Source organism: Scatophagus argus, chromosome 18 (genome assembly GCF_020382885.2).
Source record: "Scatophagus argus isolate fScaArg1 chromosome 18, fScaArg1.pri, whole genome shotgun sequence".
In the NCBI taxonomy this organism is placed as follows: domain Eukaryota; kingdom Metazoa; phylum Chordata; class Actinopteri; family Scatophagidae; genus Scatophagus; species Scatophagus argus.
In genome coordinates this window covers 15,963,850-15,984,545 of record NC_058510.1, presented here as the reverse complement: position 1 = coordinate 15,984,545, position 20,696 = coordinate 15,963,850, and the positions used below count along the sequence as shown (strand labels likewise).

At 42.9% G+C, this 20,696-nt stretch overlaps 1 protein-coding gene across 2 annotated transcripts in view; it reads left to right on the top strand.

Moving 5' to 3' along the window:
* The window catches only part of mpp7a (MAGUK p55 scaffold protein 7a), a 124,267-nt gene that overhangs the window by 36,649 nt on the left and 66,922 nt on the right, over positions 1–20,696 (top strand). For both annotated transcript variants that reach the window (XM_046371961.1, XM_046371962.1), the window contains exons 3-4: positions 6,250–6,368; positions 16,248–16,325. In XM_046371961.1, coding sequence (XP_046227917.1) covers positions 6,250–6,368; positions 16,248–16,325 — 197 coding nt within the window. The remainder of the gene's footprint in view (positions 1–6,249; positions 6,369–16,247; positions 16,326–20,696) is intronic.

The window sequence follows — 20,696 nt, the reverse complement described above, 5'->3', positions numbered from 1 at the left end:
GCTCAAAAGTGCTGCTATAAATGTATTATCAAAATGAAACCTTTGAGGTTGGATTGGCATTAGTTTCTCTGATATCCCTGGAAGACTCGATAGAAATAAGTAGCTGGCCACAGTTGTGGACAGAACATGCAGACATGTGCCAGAAAGTCTACTGTTGTTCCATTGCCACAGTAAGCAGAGGTGGCAAGTCATTTGAATCTGGCTAGGTTGTTGTGGCTTCTGTGTTTTGTCTACTGTGTACGAACAAATCCAAGTTCAGCCAGCTCGAACTGGGCCAAACAACGGCTTTTCATCTTCGTCTGGGAGAAAGAGGAGTCCTGGTTGGCCACAGCCAGTCTCAACCTTTCCACGTCCAACAAACACTAGACTGGCACTCCACTATTCTCCATCATCCACATGTCATACGTCTGTTTTCTGTGGTACTGACTCTTTCATTATCTTTTTGCATGCCTAAATATTCCTAATCTTTCATCTTTTCTCCTTGTTTAATTTCTCTCTCTTTCTCTCACTCTCCCTGTCTCTGTCTGTCTGTCTTTCTTTGCTTCGTATATCATTTGAGTTTTTGGGAAGTGGGGTTGGATGGAAATTTAACTACTCAGTCCTGGACAAGATACCAAGGTCCCTGAATGTTAATTTGTTTTAGTTCAGTTGCAGGTGCTTCCACTCAAGCCTCACTTGTCTGCAGTGTGATTGTTAAAGCTGTTGTAGCTGAAAACACGATTGGCTTTTCAGGTTGCTGACGGATCCTACAGACTATATGCATCCAATTATGTTGATTAGACTTGTACTTTTGTCCTGAGCTCTGTTTTCAGTGTGCTGACAGCCCTTTGAAGTGTAAAGGTGTGACGAAGCGTGGAGCACAGGACATGTGAGGCGCTTGATATTCAATGGCATGTTGAAAATAAGGTGAAATAAAGTAAATCCTTTTTGAAAAGCTTGGCCTGTCCTGGCTCTCAGATGCAACATTGGTAAAGTTCTGCAACCTTTTTGCTCCCCATGAATGATTTCTGCAAGAGCCACAGATTTGTTGTAGGCCCTGAAATGACATGCATCCAGAGTTCAGCCTGTGGCAGTGAAACAGTCGATATATGATCGGAGTGACGGTTGATTGCACCTGGACCGGCCCACTGTACTTGCTGAAGTCATTTTTCCATGCCATGGAGCTCTAACTAACATCTTACAAAAGCCGCTGTGTCTTTTTTTTCTTCCAAATGATGAAGTTATTCAGAGACCGTGACACTGAAATATCATTGAAGATGATATTGGAGGGCTCAGTCCCGTGACCTTTTTTAATGTGGAGAAGTGGTTTGGTCTTTGGAACTGGTAATGTGAGGCTTGTGGGCTTGAATGGAGCACAAACTCATGCTGTTATGTTCATGAGCAAAGCTTATATATTACCTCTCTCCGCACTGTTATATCCCATGTAGAACGCTTCTGGACTCGTTGCATGTTATGTTTAGAGACTGCAGCGTCTGCTCAGCTAATACATCTTGTAATACTATATAATTTTATGTCTGGTAGGTGATGCTACACCAGTCAAATGGTCATATAATCCAACCAACCAATGCTGCCCTTGCTGTTGCATGTTCTTTCATAGAAAGAAAAGTTTAAAAGGGGTCAGGCACTGGTGTTCTTTTCTCTTCCATTCTTTGAGGATGCCTGGGGCAGGGGGCTGATGACATATTCTGTCCTGTCCTGTGTTGGCTGTGTACTAGGGTCCCTAAACACTTCTCCTTTTGTTTGGCACCTGACTCAGGTTAAATCCGTCTTCCCACCCACTGTCTGTCTAGAGTTTCTCCCTTCGGACAAAAACGTGTTTACAGTAGTGCACGAACCGTCATAGCATCAATTGTTTTTTCTTGCTGTTGCAGAAAGCCATCACTCTCCAGTCTTTTCTGGGTGTCCCTTTTCATCTATGTTGCCCTTAATATCATTATTCCTCTCCTGTCTGCATTCCTGCTTTTATCAGCTATTTTATAAATATCAGTGTATATCTCAGATGGGTTTCTTCACTGATTCCTGGTTCATTTTCCTCTTTGCTGTCTGTCTTTCTTTGCTGTGCCTGAGGCAGTCTTTCCTCCTTTCTCAGATGGAGAATGAAGAGGTAAATCAAGTCTTGAATGGATTAGACTATGGAGTCTGCAACTGTTTTTTTTTCTGCCACCCCCATCTGCCACCATTTTCCTGTACAGATGGGCCTCTAGCATGTGAGGAAGGTCAATAACTCATTCAGCACCTGGGAAAAAGCACATGGGGTAGGAAACGGAGTAGAAACCCAACATTCATTTCCTGCATTCAAAAAAGTTTGCTCTCATCAGACAGACAGTTTATCTTTTTGTATGTAGTTCAGTTATAATATGATACTGCCATTTTTTTTAGGACCATTGCTGTCCAGTCTGATGAATTTGTCTAACAGCAGCCCATGTGGCCTTGTGTGGCGTGTAAGTAAACTGTGCTGAAGTTAGAATGTAAGTGCAAGTTTCCTATTTTACAACCATGCAAACTCTGTGTTGTCAGATTAGTCCCTGTAATTTCCTCGTCTTGCACTGCTACAGAAACCCCCTGAGGTCTTTTGACCTATGTGACTAGTAATGTGATGCGTATCATGTTTAATGCATTTCTTTGTCTGGGATTTTTTGTGTGTGTGTTTCGCTTAAAAGAGATCTGTGAAAAACACTCTCATTTTCTTTAACCGCTATGGAGGTGTGGGTGTGAGAGGGGAAGTGTTGTTTGGCAGTTAAAGTGGTCACTTCCTCCGTATGGGAAGCTTCAGAGGCCCTGGCCTCTCCGCTTTCTCCGAAGACCGTTTCGGCCATTCTGCGCAACATCATGCTGTTCATCAGGATCTCTGGGCTGGTCCAGCACTAGCCACAACAGAACCTAGTGGTCTACTACAAGACACTGCCAGGTCCGCTACACACAGCCGCCGCACGAGAGGGTCCAGAATAGTCTGGCCAAAACAAATCAAATGAAGCCAGACCAGCCCTGCTAGAAACAAGTCAGTCCACCCTTTAGTGGTGAACGTCTGGCACAATCTTGTTTGCTTTCTTCTTCTTTTCCCTTCTCTCGTTTTGTCTCTCACTGTCTATGCTGGACACAGTTACATATCTATACATATGTCCATACATCTGGCTCTAGATTTATTTCTTTCTCCACTTTTTATGGTGTCCACACAGTGATTTTACCACCGCTGTGGTTGCTTTTTTGGCTCATTTCCTCTCTCTCTTGTCCTGCCTCTATTTCTCCTCTGCGCTTGTCCACCCATGCATTCTTATATTTAATTTCGGCTTTGCAGAGTCCTTGTTTAGCTTTTGGCTCCTCTACATTTCTTTCTGTTGTTGTTTTGGAACTGGATTTCTCTGGTTCACAGAGTTCAGCTTGACATAGTGACCCCAGAAGGAGAGCACAGTGGCAGCCTGTGTTTTAGAATCCGCCCACTCCCCCCTTTGTTTTGTTATTATTTCTCATCAGGTAATAGAGGTGATATGTTTACTATAATGTGTCATTGGCATACAAGTGCCACACAACCTGAGAAGGGTGGAATTGTCAGAAGGAATAAAGAATTGATTCATTGAGAGTGTGGACAGTAGGGGAGACTTTGCACCTGAGGAGGACATTGCTTTGGGACTCTCTCACTGCTTCTCTCTCGTTCTCTTCATGTCCTCCTACCAGTATCTTAGCACTGCCAATTGTAATGACATTACCATATCTCCCCCTCCCACCCCGCACTCTCAGCACCCTTCCTACACCCCTCACCTCATCCCATGTCTCTTTAAATCTTTTTTTTAATTTATTATGTGAGATGTTCTTTTGGGAGTTTCAAGTTGTAAAAGACTGAGCAGGCCAGCTGCCCTCAGACAGGTTTGTGTCAGCTAAAAAACTAGAAAGTTTAAGGTGATGAGGACCACAGAACCAGGCATTGGATGATCACTTACCAGGGACAATATCACGCACCAAGCTTAAGTAAAACCACGGGGGTTGCTGCAATGACTGGCGCACATGTGTTATGTGTAAAACCTCTCTCTTGTTCAGTTGCTTTTTCTCCGCTTTGGTATACTTCTTTCTTGACCACATAACTTTAGTGGCAGTGAGGTATGAGGCGCTAACACTACACAGAATCCAGGACGTGAGGTGAAGAGCAGCGCAGGATACCATCTTGATATATCCTGTGCGTCTGCTCAAAGACCTCTGAGACACAAACCTCAAAACACGTCGAAATGGATAGCAGAGGTTTGAGAGTGGCAGATGACACTCCATCTGTCTGACTGCCCTGCAACAACAGCAGCAGCAGCAGCAAGTCAGTCAGCCATGGCTCTCCCGCCAAATGGTCTGAGCTGCCAGCACACACTTGCTCTAACCCAGTCAGAGAGCTGGCCAGTTCAGTCAGTCAGTCATTCATCCAGCCAAAGATGTCAACCAGTGTTTTCAATCAATCATTTTCAGCTATGAATTACTCCAGTTGTGTCTGTGGTGCTTTTTTTTTTTCTTTCTCCTTCCTCACTCTCGCTCCGCCGTTTGATGAAAGACACTCTCAGAGACGTAGCCAAGCCGCTCGAGTTTGTTTTGACGTGTCGATGGCTCCGCTGTGAATGTGTTTAAAGATCGCATGCTACTTCAAAGGGTTTCAAGCACCGTGCGGTAGTGTCGGGAGGAGTTTGAATCTGGGGGGCCTTTTCTGGAGCATTTGTAAAGAGGTTTTTGATGCATATGACCCAAGTTCACTGCACTGTCTGGGCCTGACCTTTTAATATATCCCCTGGTTTAGTGGACCACAGCCACGCTGAAGACCAGAACAGAGCAACAAACAAGTATCTGCTACTACTCTCCATCAGATGTGCTCCAGGACTGTGTTGTGTTTGGAAGGAACCCCGCTCGCTCATTGGTTTTGTGCTTTCTCCCTCTGAATGCTTCACCTCCCCTCTGCTTAATCTTGAAACCAGCTCCCCAGTCTGGTTCCCTGTAAATTGAATTTGAAATATTCATTCCTTTTATAAGCCGGGTTAGTAAACCCCAAAAGACCTTACAGATTTTAGCATGTGTGGTTCTGAACGAATTCAGTCATGCTGATCCATGCACCCTGTTTCTGTCACTGTCACCAACAAACTTTGCTCACGCTATGGTGATTATCTACAGGCCACAAAGGCCTGGATAAATGCAAAAGTTCACTGTCCTTGTTAGCTCATGACATCAGTTGGCATACAGTCAAGCCTGTTCATTTCTACTCAAATTCAGTGCTTCTGAGTGCCAAAAGTTATTTCAGAACAGTGCAGTTCCATCTCAACCTTTCAGTATGAAAAATATTAACTCATAGAATTTATCCTGAGTACTTAACTTCTGTTTAGCAAACAGACGTGCACTTTACTCCCGAAACTGATTTGTTGCAGCCAAGAAAAAAGATATGTGCATGGAAATCCTCCCAAGGCATGTGTGCCAGTCTATTTGGTTGTAAAAACGAAGGTTAATATTGAACTTCTCAGCTGAGCAAAAGATGGAACTCCAAACTACTTGGCATGTAGTTTTTTGAGTTGTTTCCAGACAGCGGTGTTCCTCAAACAACAGGAAAGGCTGGGACAATCGCAGGAAATGTGGGCTGGGGGGAAATGCTTTATTGCCTGTATGTTTCCTTTTCCTTCCAGTAACAAGCAGAAGAGTGTTTCAGTGTGTTTTTTTTTGTTTTGTTTTGTTTTTGTAATATTTTCACATCTGTGTTTATTTCTCTGTATTTAGAAAGATGCAAAGACACGGAAAAGTGAGAATGTGAAAATGGAAAATGGAATGTGCGTGTGTGTGAGTGTATTACTCATGTTGTAGGGACATAAATCTGTTCATACAGTCACATTGTGGGAACTTGCCTTCCTTTTTTGGGACAAAAAAGTCCCCATAATGTAAATCATAAAATTTTAGGGTAAAAGTTAGAGTTAGGCAAGGAGTGGTTATGGTTAGGGTAAGTCTCCAGGAAATGAATGTAAGTCAATGTAATGTCATCTGAAATGATGGAAACACGATTGTGTGTGTGTGTGTGTGTGTGTGTGTGTGTGTGTGTGTGTGTGCGCGTGTGTGCGTGTGTGGGCGTGCGTGTGGGCGTGCGCGCGTGTGCGCGCGCGCAACATTGCTGTTTGTATATTAAACAACTACTACTTAAAGTACAGATATATTCACGTCCGTCTCACACATTGTGTCACTGTGATTGCATGTGCTCATACCTCCCACTACCATAACGACCCACTGTTTCCTCTTTCCCATATGCAGGTCTGTACGAGCTGCTGGCAGCTCTGCCCTCCCAGCTGCAGCCCCATGTCAGCCGCCCAGAGGACAACACCTTCCTCCAGGACATGTTCGGAGAGAGAAGCCTCCACTCGTTGGTCAAGGTAATGGAAACAAAAAACACCTCCTTCTTGTAGAGTTATCTGTTGAAGTTTTGATTAACGGTGTTTTGTTTTTTATTCGCACCACTGTTGCTATTGCCAGACGACTAAAGTTGTCAAAGAGCAAAGTCATATCCATCACAACTGAGGCACTTCAGTTCAAACTAGTAATGTTGTTTCCTCACTGTGGAAAATCATATTTAGCTAATACAAAATATATAAACATATGAAATAATAGAAGTTATCACAGCCCCGTGAGAAATGGGTGAAATCTATTTAACATCTAGTTTATCATTTCCCTGAAATCTAAATCTAAAGTTCTGTTACCCACGTTTCGAGTCACATCCTTCCTCTTGTGGGGCAGGGCAGAAATTGACCCCCTCTCTCCTGTGGCCCCCACCCTCCATCCGACCTCTGCAATTCATATAAAAACACACATTTGCACCTTTTCTCAACACTGCTTTATTCAGTCTTCTTTCCAGTCTCATTCATGCATCGCTAGGTTTATTGTCATTCCAACAGTCTACCCACCCAGATCTTCTATCTTCCTCTCTGCCAGCGTGAATGGACCTGTGGTCCGGTTACTGCTTGTTAAACTGGTGGCTGCAGAGTTTGGGGAGAAGATGAGCACACTTGATATCTTTATAAGCTAGCTGACAGACAGAGGTAATGAATGTAACACATTCTGTCTGTCTTTCCTTACCCCATCTTTAGTTGGGATTCTCTGCAGTCCACAGCCAGTCTTCTTCTTCATCTCCTGCTGTTGGAAATAGAAAAGGGAATTTGTACTGTAAATCAGCTTGATTTTTGGTAACTACTCATTCAGGGAATATATCTAACAACTGCTTCAGTTCTTTAGTTCAGTAATGCAACTGAAAATATTTGATTTGTCATCTTACTGTTAAAAGAACAAAAGCTCTCTAAATGTTACAGCTATAATGTTTGACTATGTCCTTTGAATATAGACTCTATTTTGAAAGAATGTCCAATATTGTTTTTATCTACTGGGATGATATATTTTCTCCTTTGGTGGTCTCTCTTTCTCTCCAACAAGCATCATTATGTCACAGAGACGATTGAGAGAGAAAAATTGACATAATTTTCATCCCCTCCCTTGAACAAAATCTGTTCTGTGTAAGCATGTTTGTTCAGGATCCAGGGTTGTAACAGCAATGTAAGCGTGTAAAAGTGCCTGAATTATGGCATACCTCAGATTCTGAAGCAAAACCCCTGTTGTCGGGACTTGAGGAAACCAGAACGGTTTCATTTGATCTCCGGGTTGTTATGAATGGCCGAGGAATAAGGCATCTTGAACATGGATAATGATGGGCAGGTTCGGGCTCTCGTTTGCTGGCCCCAAAGAAAACACCGCACAGTGTGGGGCAGAGAGACTGATGCTAATGAACATGGCATTAAATTTCCATGATATTTAGCCAGGCATCAGGGTGGAGCTCCTAGAATTCACCTAGCCCTCTAACTGTTCCTGGTTATACCTAACTAAACTTTCAACACAAACTCAGAAGAGAGACAGTGTCCCAAGTTATCAAAGACTCTTTACCTGGAGTGCAGAAAGCTTTGTGCAAATTGCTTGAAGAATTTGTCCATACAATTGTCAACAAACTATATATCAGACATTTTATTATACTGATCTGTTGTGGTGAACGTTAATGGGAAATTTTCGATTTATCAGTTGATCTTTTGGCTTTGTGTACAATTAAATGGTGACTCTAATCAACCAGATTTACTTTTCTTTGCTTGGTGTTTTTGGACTCACCTTTAGAAATAATGCAATAATTTGCACCTGCTACTTCCACTGAGAAGAGCCAGTTGTGGTTGTTCAGGTTTCCTAATTGGATGCTAGTTGGATGCCTCCCTGTAAAGTTATTTCAGGCATGTCCTGCTAAGAGAACCATAATGCGAGGGATTAAATAGTGTGTGTGTGTGTGTGCGTGTGCGTGCGTGTGTGCATGTTTGAATGGTAAAATCAACCTACCAGTTTGTTCATGTGCCAGCAAGATAATAAGTGGCTGTTTGGAGCGAAATGCCAGTGCAATTCAAAGTATTATTTAAAGTCTAAATTAAAGGGACCCAATTAGTGCAGCAGAATAAATTCAACCAATACAGCCACAAAACTGATCAATTATGTCAGTATAACATCATAGAATTAATTCTTAACCAAACCAAGTCTATTGTACCTATTTTCTTATTCTTTTATTCATTCACTGTAGAGAAATTGAGCTGCATTTAGCGTCTCTTATCGTTAACGTGGAGGCATAAGTGGAAACTGCCCTGCTCCAGACAAGCAGAACTATGTGTTTCCTCTGCTTTCTACTTGGTACTGAGACATGAGCCAGCCTGTCGGCTAGTGAGCCAAACGGACAGACAGGCCGACTTTGAAACACTCAGAAGTACAGAAGAACCATCTCGCCTTACAGTGGAGACTAGCTCTGAGATGCAACATTCAGGTGAACATGGCTAACGTCAGTGGCACACCATTAATAACACCTTAATTGTCCCCTTCCTCTAAAGCCCCAACACCGAATCAGATTCTGCCTTTTATTCCACAAGGCTCTGAAGGGGATACTTGGGAATGGCTAAGCAGCAGAGAGAAAACACACACATCATGTTAATCTGACAGACTCGACAACCCAGGTCGCTCATATGGAAACACTCAAGCTTCACCTGGGTAATTATGGAGCATCAGTTACTGGTCAGTCTGTCTGGAGGGAGAGAGAAGGGCCAGAGGAAGAGGAGTCAAAGATGGAGAGAGAGACAGAAAGAAGAGCTGAGAATTCAGACCTACATGTAGACTTAATCCACAGTTAGGTTCTTTCAGTCTCTCCTCGCCTGCCCCCATCAGATGGTTGAGACAGCCTCTCATGTTCCTCCTAATCCCATTATGTCACAAAGGTGAAAGAAATATTTGCTAATATCAGGGGCCAAGGCTCACAAGTTTGTCTCATTTTGCAGACTTTTGAGCAGTGCAGTATCAAAGCTGACATGAAATGTGAGGACTGGCGTATATAGCTAGCATGGCTAAAACGACGTCGACAGTTCCCCTCTTTTCAATTAAAGGGTTACTCAAGTGTGCTTTCTATAAATTCCCCCTCACTCACTGTTCCACTGCCAAGTTTCAGCTCAACAAAAAGCCACAGGAAATATAATACAATATTCAATTTCCACCTGCCTCAGGTGGAGCTCTCCTTTAAGACCAAGTTTCTGTCAGCAGGCCTTTAGCCAGGCCCCAAGATCCCTCATTTTGTGGTCAGTCAGTTTTCCCTTAAATTCTGCTCCTGTTAGTTGCTAATAGGCTTGGCACTTGCATCGTTGTTACACAGCAATATTGAAGTGATCTTGCCAGTTTGTTCTTCAGTACTACAGGACTTTAATGACATGTAAAGGTGCTGCAGCTGACGCTTGTACCCTTGTGGAAAGTTTCAGCAATTTTTGATGAGCTCATTTTCAGACATACGGGACTGGAGTACCAGACTTGGTATCCCGTGAATAACTGAACTGAGTTCTGGTTAGCCCTCCAAGTTTTGATTCACCCTCAACTGCAGTTCTTGACAGCAACCGTAGACTTGCCCTTTGCCACTTATCCATTACACATCTTGCCGATCGCCCACATTACCGAGTGAAGATCAGAAAAAGGAAATTGTCTTAAACCTCTCACCCTTGCAGTAGTTCTCTGTGAGTCATTTAAGCCCCACACCCTGAATGCAGCAATAAAACCTGGCTAATCGCCTCTGTTTCAGAACTCAGCCTGTAAACCTATACTACCTCAGAGATTGACTCTTACTGTCTGTGGTCAGCACGTCCTGGGCACTGGTGGCCTCTGAGGTCTGTATTTATTATTTTGGGGTAACAGGAACCCTCAGGGGGAGTTAAGCAAATACCCGAAGGCTGCTTTGGACAAGGGAGCTTCCTTCCCTAAAAAGAGATAACCTTCTTATTTGTCCCGCCTTTTGAGCAACTGAGCTTGTCAACTCAGTGTAAATTCTCATATTCTTATTGAAAAAGTCTGGAGATATGGTTAGTGACTGTAAATTAAAGAACTTTGTACAGACTTTAGTTACAGTGCTTCAACCTGCCATTTGTTGCTGAAAAATATTCTTTCTGACACAAGCTGAGCAGTTATTTACGGTTTGAAAACCTCTCTTGAATCCAAAATAAATCCCCTGCCTTGCAATGTTATACCTTGCGCTTAGGCTACCTTCCAAATATTTTCATAGGAGTTTAATGGTCGACTGCAGCACGAAGTCGAAAGATCACGCTCAGTGTCCACAAACAAGCGCCTCTGAATTGAGCCAGGAGAGCTAGATGAATAGACGATGGGCGAAGCCAAAGGCAAGGTTGTGATAGGGACAGGGGAAAGGAGGAGGGAAAGTTACAGAAGACAGGCTGTAGCATGGCTGTTACTGAATAACCTCAAAACTCACTGAGTTGATCCTGAATGTCTAGAGCACTGAGGGGAGACAGTTAAAGTGAGGAGAGGCCTACAAATCCACTGGTCCCCATTCTATCAGTCACATGTCTGTATTGGTAATCAAGAGAAATCTCTGGAGTGATCTCACAACCATTATTCCAGGTCACTTTGGTTGACCCCGATTTCGTATTCCTCAGGAAATAAAAGGACTCAAAGTGAAACCAGAAGGTCTACACAATATGAAGCCAATCTTAATAGGACATGGAGCAAAAGAGCAATATACAAAATATGGAAAATGAGGTTCATGGTGCCATATAGTGTATTTATGGATCTCTCGTGGCCCGAGAACTGCTTTAAGACATCATGGGCTCACCTGGAGCTTTTAAAGATAGTCTTGATAAATGTATCTGTTGAACTAACTGCCTCAAAAATACTCAAATCAATCTGAATCAGTAAGTCAGTACATTTGTCCTCCTTTAATGCACTCGTATGAATAAGTTACTAGATTTATATATGCCTCTTCCCTTTGTTTTTGGCTATTCATGTTTTGTAACTGTGCAAAGCTGAAGGCTGCAACACAGACAAAAAACCTGCAGTGGACATTAGCTGCATTCCAAGATGGTCATTCCATGTATCTTGTACACATGTGACTGTGTCCTGCACTGTCTATAGAGTTGTGTGAGGGGCCTCTCACTCTGCTCACTTTTCCAAGAGCTCCAGGAGGAAATGTATCCCCTATCTAAATGATGTGGCTGTCATGACTGTTGGCTCGCTGCCCTGGTCTCTCTTGTCCACTGCATCTACTGCAAGCTCATAATTAGCTGTCACATTCTCCAGGCCTTTTCCACAGCAAACGACAGCTAAGCTCAGGCACCAGACTGCTCTGTATGGGGTCTTGGTCAAGGAAAGGTGCTGGGTTTGTCTGTTTGTGAAATCTTAATGTGAGGTTATACATAACCAGACATTGGCAGATTTCCATTCAATATACTCAAAGCGCTGTTGTCTGGTCCAGGACAATTGGCTTGGACAATTAAAGATCATGTAAAAGTAATATGTAAATGTTTTAAAAAGTAAAAGTTTTGCCAAAGTGAGGCATACCACCAGGATCATAGAGTCTTGTGCTGTAGAAATAGATATTGACTAAAGAAAGTCTGAAAGCATTGACAGATGTTCCCAAATAGTATTGCTGGTGTGGACTTCATATCTGTAAATTAAATTCTACATTTTATTTGACCAACCACCAAAGAATATGTCTGAGCCAAGTTATTTGAGATAGCAAATTCATGGTGAAAGACTGTTAAATTTGCTGTCCTGTGTAAATCGACCAGTTGCACCCTCTACAGACTGATGGAAAATGGTACTGTCATCTGCCGGATTGATCATGAACCACAGTGCAATGTCCAGGACCTGATGCGATCATGTCGGGGTAAAGCCAACACTTTGTAAATCGACCTACTGTAACGGGGAGAAGAAAAGCACATCTCATCTTTTCTCCCTCTGCTTCTTGAGTAAACATATAATTTCACAGCCATTCCAGTATGTCCATCTGTAATCCCCTCTTCCCATTTTCCTGACTTGGTCTAGTCTACCAGGCTGGAGCTTTGACAAGGTGCTCTGGATCAGACCAAGAGATCAGGCCCATGTGGGTTAATGGAGGCCTGATACTGGATCTGCTCCACTGGGTAGATAGAGAAAGAGCAGTCAGCGAAAGATCATCAACGCGAACCAGTTTTTTGGGATGTGAACATTAACCAGAGGCCTTGAGCCTCCTTGCAGAACTCGGAAACAGAAACACTATCCAGTCCTGTGATCTCCAGACCTCTCTTTCTCTTTCCATCAGCACACTTCTCCATCTATCAAGTTTTTGCTCTCCTGCACGTTCTCTCACTCTCTCTTTTTGTGCCAGACGTTGCTTGCTCTAGTGTGTCTGGATTAGTGTATGAAAGGCATGCTTTTTTTCCTTGATTATGCCTCCAAGTTGACAGTCAAGCTCGAAACATACATTGTTCTTCTTAATGTTGTTTGGACTCTCATCACAAAGGGAACATAAATACAGTTTGAATTGCTGAGTTTTATTACTAAAGCTTTCTTCAAAGTTCTCTAAGGTGTCTGATTAATCTTGTCATCGTGCTCCGAGACTCCCGCCTCCTAAAAGGCAGATTTTCCTCACTGCTGTTACCAAATGCTTACTCGTGGGGGTCTCTCTCTATGAAAAACTAAATTAAAGAGTAGGGTCTAGACCCGCTCCAGGTGCAAAGTGTCATGAGATAACTTTTTTGGTGTTATATTAATTAACTTAATTGAACTGTATTTAATTGAATTGAATCCTGAGCAGTGGTCGGAGCTCTTATCTTATAAACTTGCAGATGAATGTTATTGTTTTTGTTCCAGTCCCATACTTGTTTGAATTTTTGTGTATTTTTCTTCATGTTTCTCCCTGCATGTGTGTTGCAGTGTGTATTTTAAGCCGGCGGAGTATTTCTGGAAGCAAACACAGCTTGGTCTGAGGCCTCTGTGGAGACGGGACACACACACTGCTCCTTTGTAGCATGCTCTCTCTCTCTCTCCTTTTTTTTTAAGTTTTCAGTGAAGGTGCACATTCATTCATCTTTTCTCAACATCTACTTCAGGGAGTTTTCCTCTCTGAGTTTTGAGCATTTGACACTGATTCTTGTGCTTTATGTTACTTAGAAGTAGCACTACATTTCTCATCTTCGAAGCTTCAGAAACCTGGTCTTTGATTTGGTTGTGTGTCCAGCAGTCGCACTCTGGTTTGAGCTAAACCCTCCTTGGCTGCAGCACACAGTGTTTTTTCTTTCTTCTTCTTCTTTTTTTTTTTTTTATTCCACCAGGCCACTTCTCCTGTTTGCCAGGAGCACTGCTGCCTCACCAGTGGGACAGAGAATGTGCTATGCAGAAAAGGGGTAATGACTTTAAAATACATTACTGCGTCATGGACAGGCACTTGGAAAGTGTCCGGAACTGTAAATAAAAGCATTTCAATCTTGCATTTGCTCACCGAGCAAAGGAGAAATTCCACAGTAACTAAGTAAGTCAGGGTGGTGGAGCAACAAGTACCTAAGCAGATGTCACTAGGACTGTGGTATGTTGGAGCGCTGAAGACACTGGCAACCTCTCTCATTTATTTCATCTGTTTTCTTACAAAGATGATCAGGACAGATGAAGTAACCGGAGCTGCCTGCCTGTCCTTTTACGGCCTTCTACCGTCGAAGAACAGACAGAAGAGTCAGAGCGCTGGGTGGAGTTGTTGGGACTTCATGAACAGTAGAGAGTAACTGTTCAAATATGACGTGGCTCTGTGAAAATAAACAGATGAGGATGAAAATTTCCAAGAATCGGCCAAGAGTGGCAGCCTTAAATTCGATGCCATAAAACATGGAACGCACTGACAGCAGTTTAACCCACTGCCGCTTAAACAGTAGAGTCCACTCAGGCTTATGTTATGACCACTCCAAGCTTGTGCTAATTTTTATCTCCATCTCTAGCCTTATTGCTTCTCTCATCCAAGATCCAATGTCACCTCATGTCTTTGCAAACCTGCTGCATTGCTTTTTTTTCCCCCTGTCTTGTTCTGGGATCCCCGCGTTGCAGAATTTTGTGCTCTACAGCTAAGCTGAGGAACCATCTGCCTCCCTTGGGCCTTCGACAGATTACCTCTACGACATGCCTAATGCACCATATTTTATAGCCGAGTAATGTCGGCTTTACGCAGGGATTTGAACCTCTAAGCTGACCTTGAAACATGGCTGCTCTGTTGGCTAAGACATAGTCCTAACAGGTCATGATTTATCGTGGGAGACTATGTGGATAAGTCAAGCTGAAATGGCTGTACCTGTTTAAGGCCGACAGTTAAGCTGGAGTTTTGATGGGCAAGAGACGGGCAGACATATGCAAAGATATTTAACACACAGTTCTGTTGCCTTTCTTTTTGTTTTTTTGTTCTTACCAGAAAGTTGTTAAAGTGTTATATTGTGGACTTTCTTTCTTTCCCTGCTGATGATCAAAGACAGATGACAACTTAAAAAGACTCAAATGAACTCATCTACACATGCTGCATGTCTCTTTACTTATCAGAACATCACCAAAATTTGTAGTCTACGGCCAAAATACTGAAAAACATTTCCAAAGGGAATGTCATTAGGGGGACAGAGCCCATCCTCTGACTGTGTATTCACAGTATCCACACTTCTGCTTGCTGTCTAGTTTGTGTATTGAGGAGGAAATATTATGTCTGACAGCTTAAAACAGATGTTTTAATTGCACTCAGCATCTGTAGCTGCTTACAGTGTGACAGCAAACAAACTGCTTTCTCGTCACTTTCTGCCCTACTGAGTGTTCTCTTACAAATTGACACAGTTCCCTATGTGTCTGCATAAGTACCCACATGTGTGGATTTGGCCCTACAGACACCAAGTTGGCCCTGGGGCTCCTTTGTCACTCTCTCCAAAGCCAGAGGGCCTTCTGTTCCACCATCAACTTGGAATGCTTTGTGGGACATCCAGCTGGAGGCTGCAGGACCAGGGCTTAGCTATCAGTCAGACCCGTGGCCTCGCTCCCCTTCGCCATTCTGGGTTGAGGAGAGACTCAGGAGTGGCTGTTCGGAAGATAGTTGTCCCTATCTGTTCCCTGATGGGACCTGACAGCAGCCTGTAGCCTGTCACCGCATTCCTACACAGCTGCTCTTAAATCACAGATGGCTGTAGTGTTTTTGTGTCTGTGTGTGTCTGTGTGCGTGTAGGCTGGAGCACAATTGCTGGACTGTGTTTTTGACTGCTTGTGTGTGGGTGTAAGCGTGTGGCCGTGTGTTGTGTGTGAATTATCCCTTCTCTGCCCCACATGTCAGTTTTTGAGTGATGAAGTGTTTTTATGTGTGTAAATGAGTAAACGTTAACACACGAGCCGGGCCTACTTTCCATTTTAGTAACTCTCCAGAGATACAGCTTTGTCCCTCAACATTGTGCAGTTGTAGTGCTGATACTGATAAGGAAATGTTTAGCCAATTTCACCAGACTGTTGAAATGATTTGGAGTCCTCACCAGGCCACTTGGGCATATCAAATGCTTGGTGGAAAACTGGACTGTTTGTACAGTGGATAAGTGAGCTGAAATACTTCGAAGCAGTCTGTTGCGCTCAGTCGAGGAAGGAGTCTTGTGCGAATGAACTGTGTGTGAGTGTGTGTATGCATGCTTTTTCCGTTTAAATGCGTGATTGTTTGTCGTTTTGATCTCAGTTTAAGTGGATGGATGCTGTACATGTTTTCATACATGTGTGTTTGTAGCAGTGCACACGGCTTTTTGTGTGCACGCCTTGCTTTCACGTGTGTGTGTGTGTGTGTGTGTGTGTTTGCTCAGGGAGGCCAAGCTGTGGCCTCTGTAGCCCAACACTGACCTGTTTCCTCTCTCTAGCTTACTCATGAACACAATCTGTCCTTTCAGATCCACGAACTGCTGCAGCATTACGAAGGGAGCAAACCCATCCCCGTCCTAGGCAACGCTGCAGCTCTGGCCAATGAGGTAAATTCCTTTTTTTATTTTACTTTATTTATTTATTTATTTTTTTCCCCCTGAGACGAAGGTTTCTATTTATTTGGTGGCACATACCGATGGCTTACAAATGAATGAAGAAGAAGTATGATTTCCGCAGTCTGGTGTGATAGTTCTGTGAGGTGTAGCTAATCAAACTGAGATTATGATTTAAAAATCAAACTTGATTCCTTGCTTTGTAATCGGAGGAAATCCACCATTTCTGAAGCATTTTGGCAAAAAAAAATGTAGCAAGTTGCCACGCTAGCAAAAGATATGCAGCTCACCATTAGCCATACGTAATGAGATCATCTTTAGCTCCTCTGGCCTGCGTCAGTAAGCTCATAAATAAAACGTAAGGATTAAATAGCGAAGTTTAGGGAAGTAAAAGTGATTTGTTGGATCACTCAATAGTTCAAACTTTCCATTTTTCCCAGAGTCTCAGATGTTGTAATGACGAAACAGAAAAGAAAACTACATGCCTGTAAAAACTGGAATTTTGTTAAAAAGATTTTTTAGGTTATTTCCTTTATTTTAATTGTGTAATTGCTTTATTTTTGACTTGTAGTTGGTTCTGCGGAATCTCTTCGACATTTGCTTAAAATAAAGTGATAAACACGGGTGTCCAAAAGAGGGCACCACTATGGTGGCTTGTCTACATCCACCTGAATTTGTCTGTTGATGTTCAGCTGGGTTGAGTTCTGGTGACTGTGAAGGCTAGAGCATATGATTTAAATCATGTTCATACTCATCAAACTATTCCGTGAGTGCTTGTGTCCTGCATAGACATTTTTTCTGTTTCTCTACTGATTTATTTAGATTTTTCCTTTAATTTGTCACCGGTTTACACACACATTGTGTCTTTCCTGTCTTGCATGTCCTGCCTTACTGTTTGATTTTGAAAACCAAGCAAACATGATTTGCTTATACTCAAATCCAGAGAGGTAGGCAGTTTGTCTTATTATGCACACAACATTATGATATCATGTGGATTGAACTCAAAACTTTCAAATTACAAGTGCCAAATTCCTCTTTCTCACATGTCTGTAACACACAGACTTGGCAATGTTTGTCCTCTTTCACCTCTTGCCCTGAACTGTCCCCTTCTCAGTTTCAGTTTCTAGGCTCAATCTGTGCTACAATAACACTACACCGTCCCTACTCCACACCCACTGCCTACCCTCCCTCCCACTCTGTGCCCAAACGTCTAGCCAGACACCACGAAATCGAAAATCCAGTCCTGTAAGACAGACCGATCATTTTCCTCGGCAGTAACCGGATATAAAGTCCACTCATTCAGAGGAAAGCTGAAGATGGATGGGCAGGCTATAACAAATGATGGCAGCAGACAAACTACAGATGTTTGTGGAGAGAATGAGTTGCGTCATATAAACAGAAGTGGAGTGAGAGTCGGTGGAAGAGAGAACACATTAAATATTCAGATTCAGAGAGAGGAAGCAATAGGCGCGCAGTCCCTCCTCATTAGTTAACCTGTTAATGAGAAGTCATCACACAGACAATAACAGTACAAACAGGACCACTGATGATGATTTTCTTCCATTGGCCCTGCTGCTCCCGTCAAGCTGTGAAAGATATTTAGTCTGATTTATTGAGTACATGTCCAGTGTCCTGACATTTGTTACTGTATTGTTCTTCACCAATATTTATTGGAAGCCATGTGTGCACATGAGCATGCAAGTACCCTGCTGACATCCACACGTGTGCATATACACATGGACACACAGTCACACCTGTGTAAACCCAAGAACCCGGCTGGCACAGTGAACGGAGAGGAGGAAAGGCCTTTTCACTGGTGTGTGGTTTTGTTTGAAATCCCCAGCTCTGTTTATTGTAATCAAAGTGCCTCCGACTATTCCTCCCCTTCTAAAGAGCCCACAGCCATACATCATCCTAATTAGTACCGAGTCAAGGGAAAGACGAGAGAAAGAGGGGCTGAAGATTTTACAGTCGTTTTGGGGTAAAGACCGAGTAGGAGAGAGTCCAGAATCTCCTGAGACTGTCACGAAAGAAAGGCCGTCTTGTGGCCTAGAGTGGTTTTCCTGACCTTACAGGCCACAAGTGTCAGTGGAAGAGCCAGAACGTTCCACCCTGGGAGGTTCACATGCACCAATTCAGATGACAGGAGGCCCAAACCATCCTGGACCCTTAACCAAACCAGGATGGCTGAGACTGAATCTGTAGAAACAATATTCTCAAATAGAAATTTTATTGCTCCTTTTCTGTCTGTGTGTTTGTCCTACCCTGCTGTTAGCCCTGGCTAAGGACACCACTAACCAGATAACACCAGAGCAAGAATTCAGCCGGATTCAAGCAGTCAGCGGAGTGTGAAGGATCACTTCAGTTTCTCTTTCTTCAGTCTTTGCTCTGCCTCCCCGTGGCTGTGGCAAGAGGCCACAGACTGTTCAAGAGACCCCCAACTATCAGCCTCCATCTTCCCTCCCACTTACAGATTTTCTTTCTCATTCTTTTTGTCAAATTACAGACTTTCAAATTTATGCTTCCTGGTAAATGCCCCGCAAAGTGTCTCCCCGGGATTATCAGGTATCGGAATAAAGCCCAGAGATGGTGGATCAAAGTGTCTTGCACCACACCACAATCCCAAGTCCCCCTTCCTTCTTGGCTTGTCAAAAAAAGAGAGAAAAACTCCAAATCCCGGTACGTTGCAGTGTATTTTTGATGTGGATTGTTTTTCATCCATGCCACTGCTTCAAATGAGTGCTATTGAAGTGGTGGCTGAGGACTATAGTGCAACAGGAGAGATCTACATTTAGATGAAATTCATTTTGGGCTTGGGTTTCGTGTAATGGACCATTAATTTATTGCCTAACATAAAATGACACTTCAACCCCCGTCTGCCCCCGACTGCAGTGTCTAGCACACACAGCAGGTGACTGCCACCACTCAAACAAAACACCACAGCCAATCCCTCCTGAAACACGATCGATACTGCGCCCAGGTAATAGGAGCCATGTTATATACATAAAGAAATGGCAGTAGGTGACTGCACAGACACTTTTATGGATGTACATCCATGTTTATTGCTGAATACCAGCCCTCATTAAGACCGAAATAGAAGTACTCTCGCCTCTGTGTAGAATTTAAAATACCACAAAACATTAATCAAAAGGGTCATATCAGCCTTGCACGTGAACCAGCTTGAAGTTCCAGTCCGTCGAGCCAGTCTCTGTCAGTCCCGGTAAACACACTACTTCAGCAGTAAGATGAATGACAGCCCCTTATTCCAGATCAGTGTCCATTGCTTGGACTGAGACTGTGTATCCTGGTACTCGTATCCTTCGCCTCTCAAATCCACTTTCTCCTTCCCTGGATCACTTCCCAGCATCTTTGTATCCGCCCAAATACCTGCTGTTACTTGGGAAGCCCACTGGGTGCCATCAGAGAGCACTGGACTGCAGTCCATGCCCAGGAATGAGGAGTGCTAAAGTTGTGAGGAGGATGATAAAGGCTTACCTTTGTAGTGTACCTTATGCAGTTAATGGAGATTCATCTACCTGCCTGCTGTGACCTGATTATACTTGTATTGAACTTTGCATGCAATTATCAGCTGATAAATTCAGTATCCGAGAGACAGACTCACGATGCACTTGTGAAAGCATGTAGACATGTTATCCTTTTGAGCGATTCACTTTTGCACATTTATCTTTTGACTTTATATTTGACAAAGCTCGAGCTGTAAATAAGAATGCCCGCAAGTCATTATTGCTGATAAAAATAGTTGAGCCATTGCATCTTAAATAGTTCCATTGATACACTGTATGTATTTCGAAAATGAGCCCATTAAAAATGCATTTGGATTGAAGTCACTTTTAGAAGCTCTTTTTTCCCCCCTGATATTCAGGGTCTTTAAATCTGATTATTTGCATGAGAAAAATTAATGTATTCATTATTTCCTTTTTAATTTTATTTTTCTGAAAGTGTGAAAGCCAGTATTTAGAGCGTGAGACTTTAAAACTTTTACTGGAACCTATAAAATATAATAATGGGAAAGCAACTTTTTGCTTGATCGTGTAAAATCAAATCAAAGTACTGTATGGCAATGAATTTGGGTCAGATTCTTAGTGTAGTCAACTGATGTATTATTGATTGGTTTCACACTAAATCAGGCCAAAGTGCATTTTATCCATCATATGAAATGGATGATGCTGACTGGCAGAGATCAAATCTTTTTAATAAAAAGCTTTGATATGTTTTAATAAAAGCGCTTTAAAATAAGGTCAGCTTGATATACTGGCAGCTGTATATGAAAGTAGTGAGCTCTTCGCCGTTCAGGGTCAAGGGAGAGCTATAAAATGTCATGCTGGGATCAAACTTATCTACACT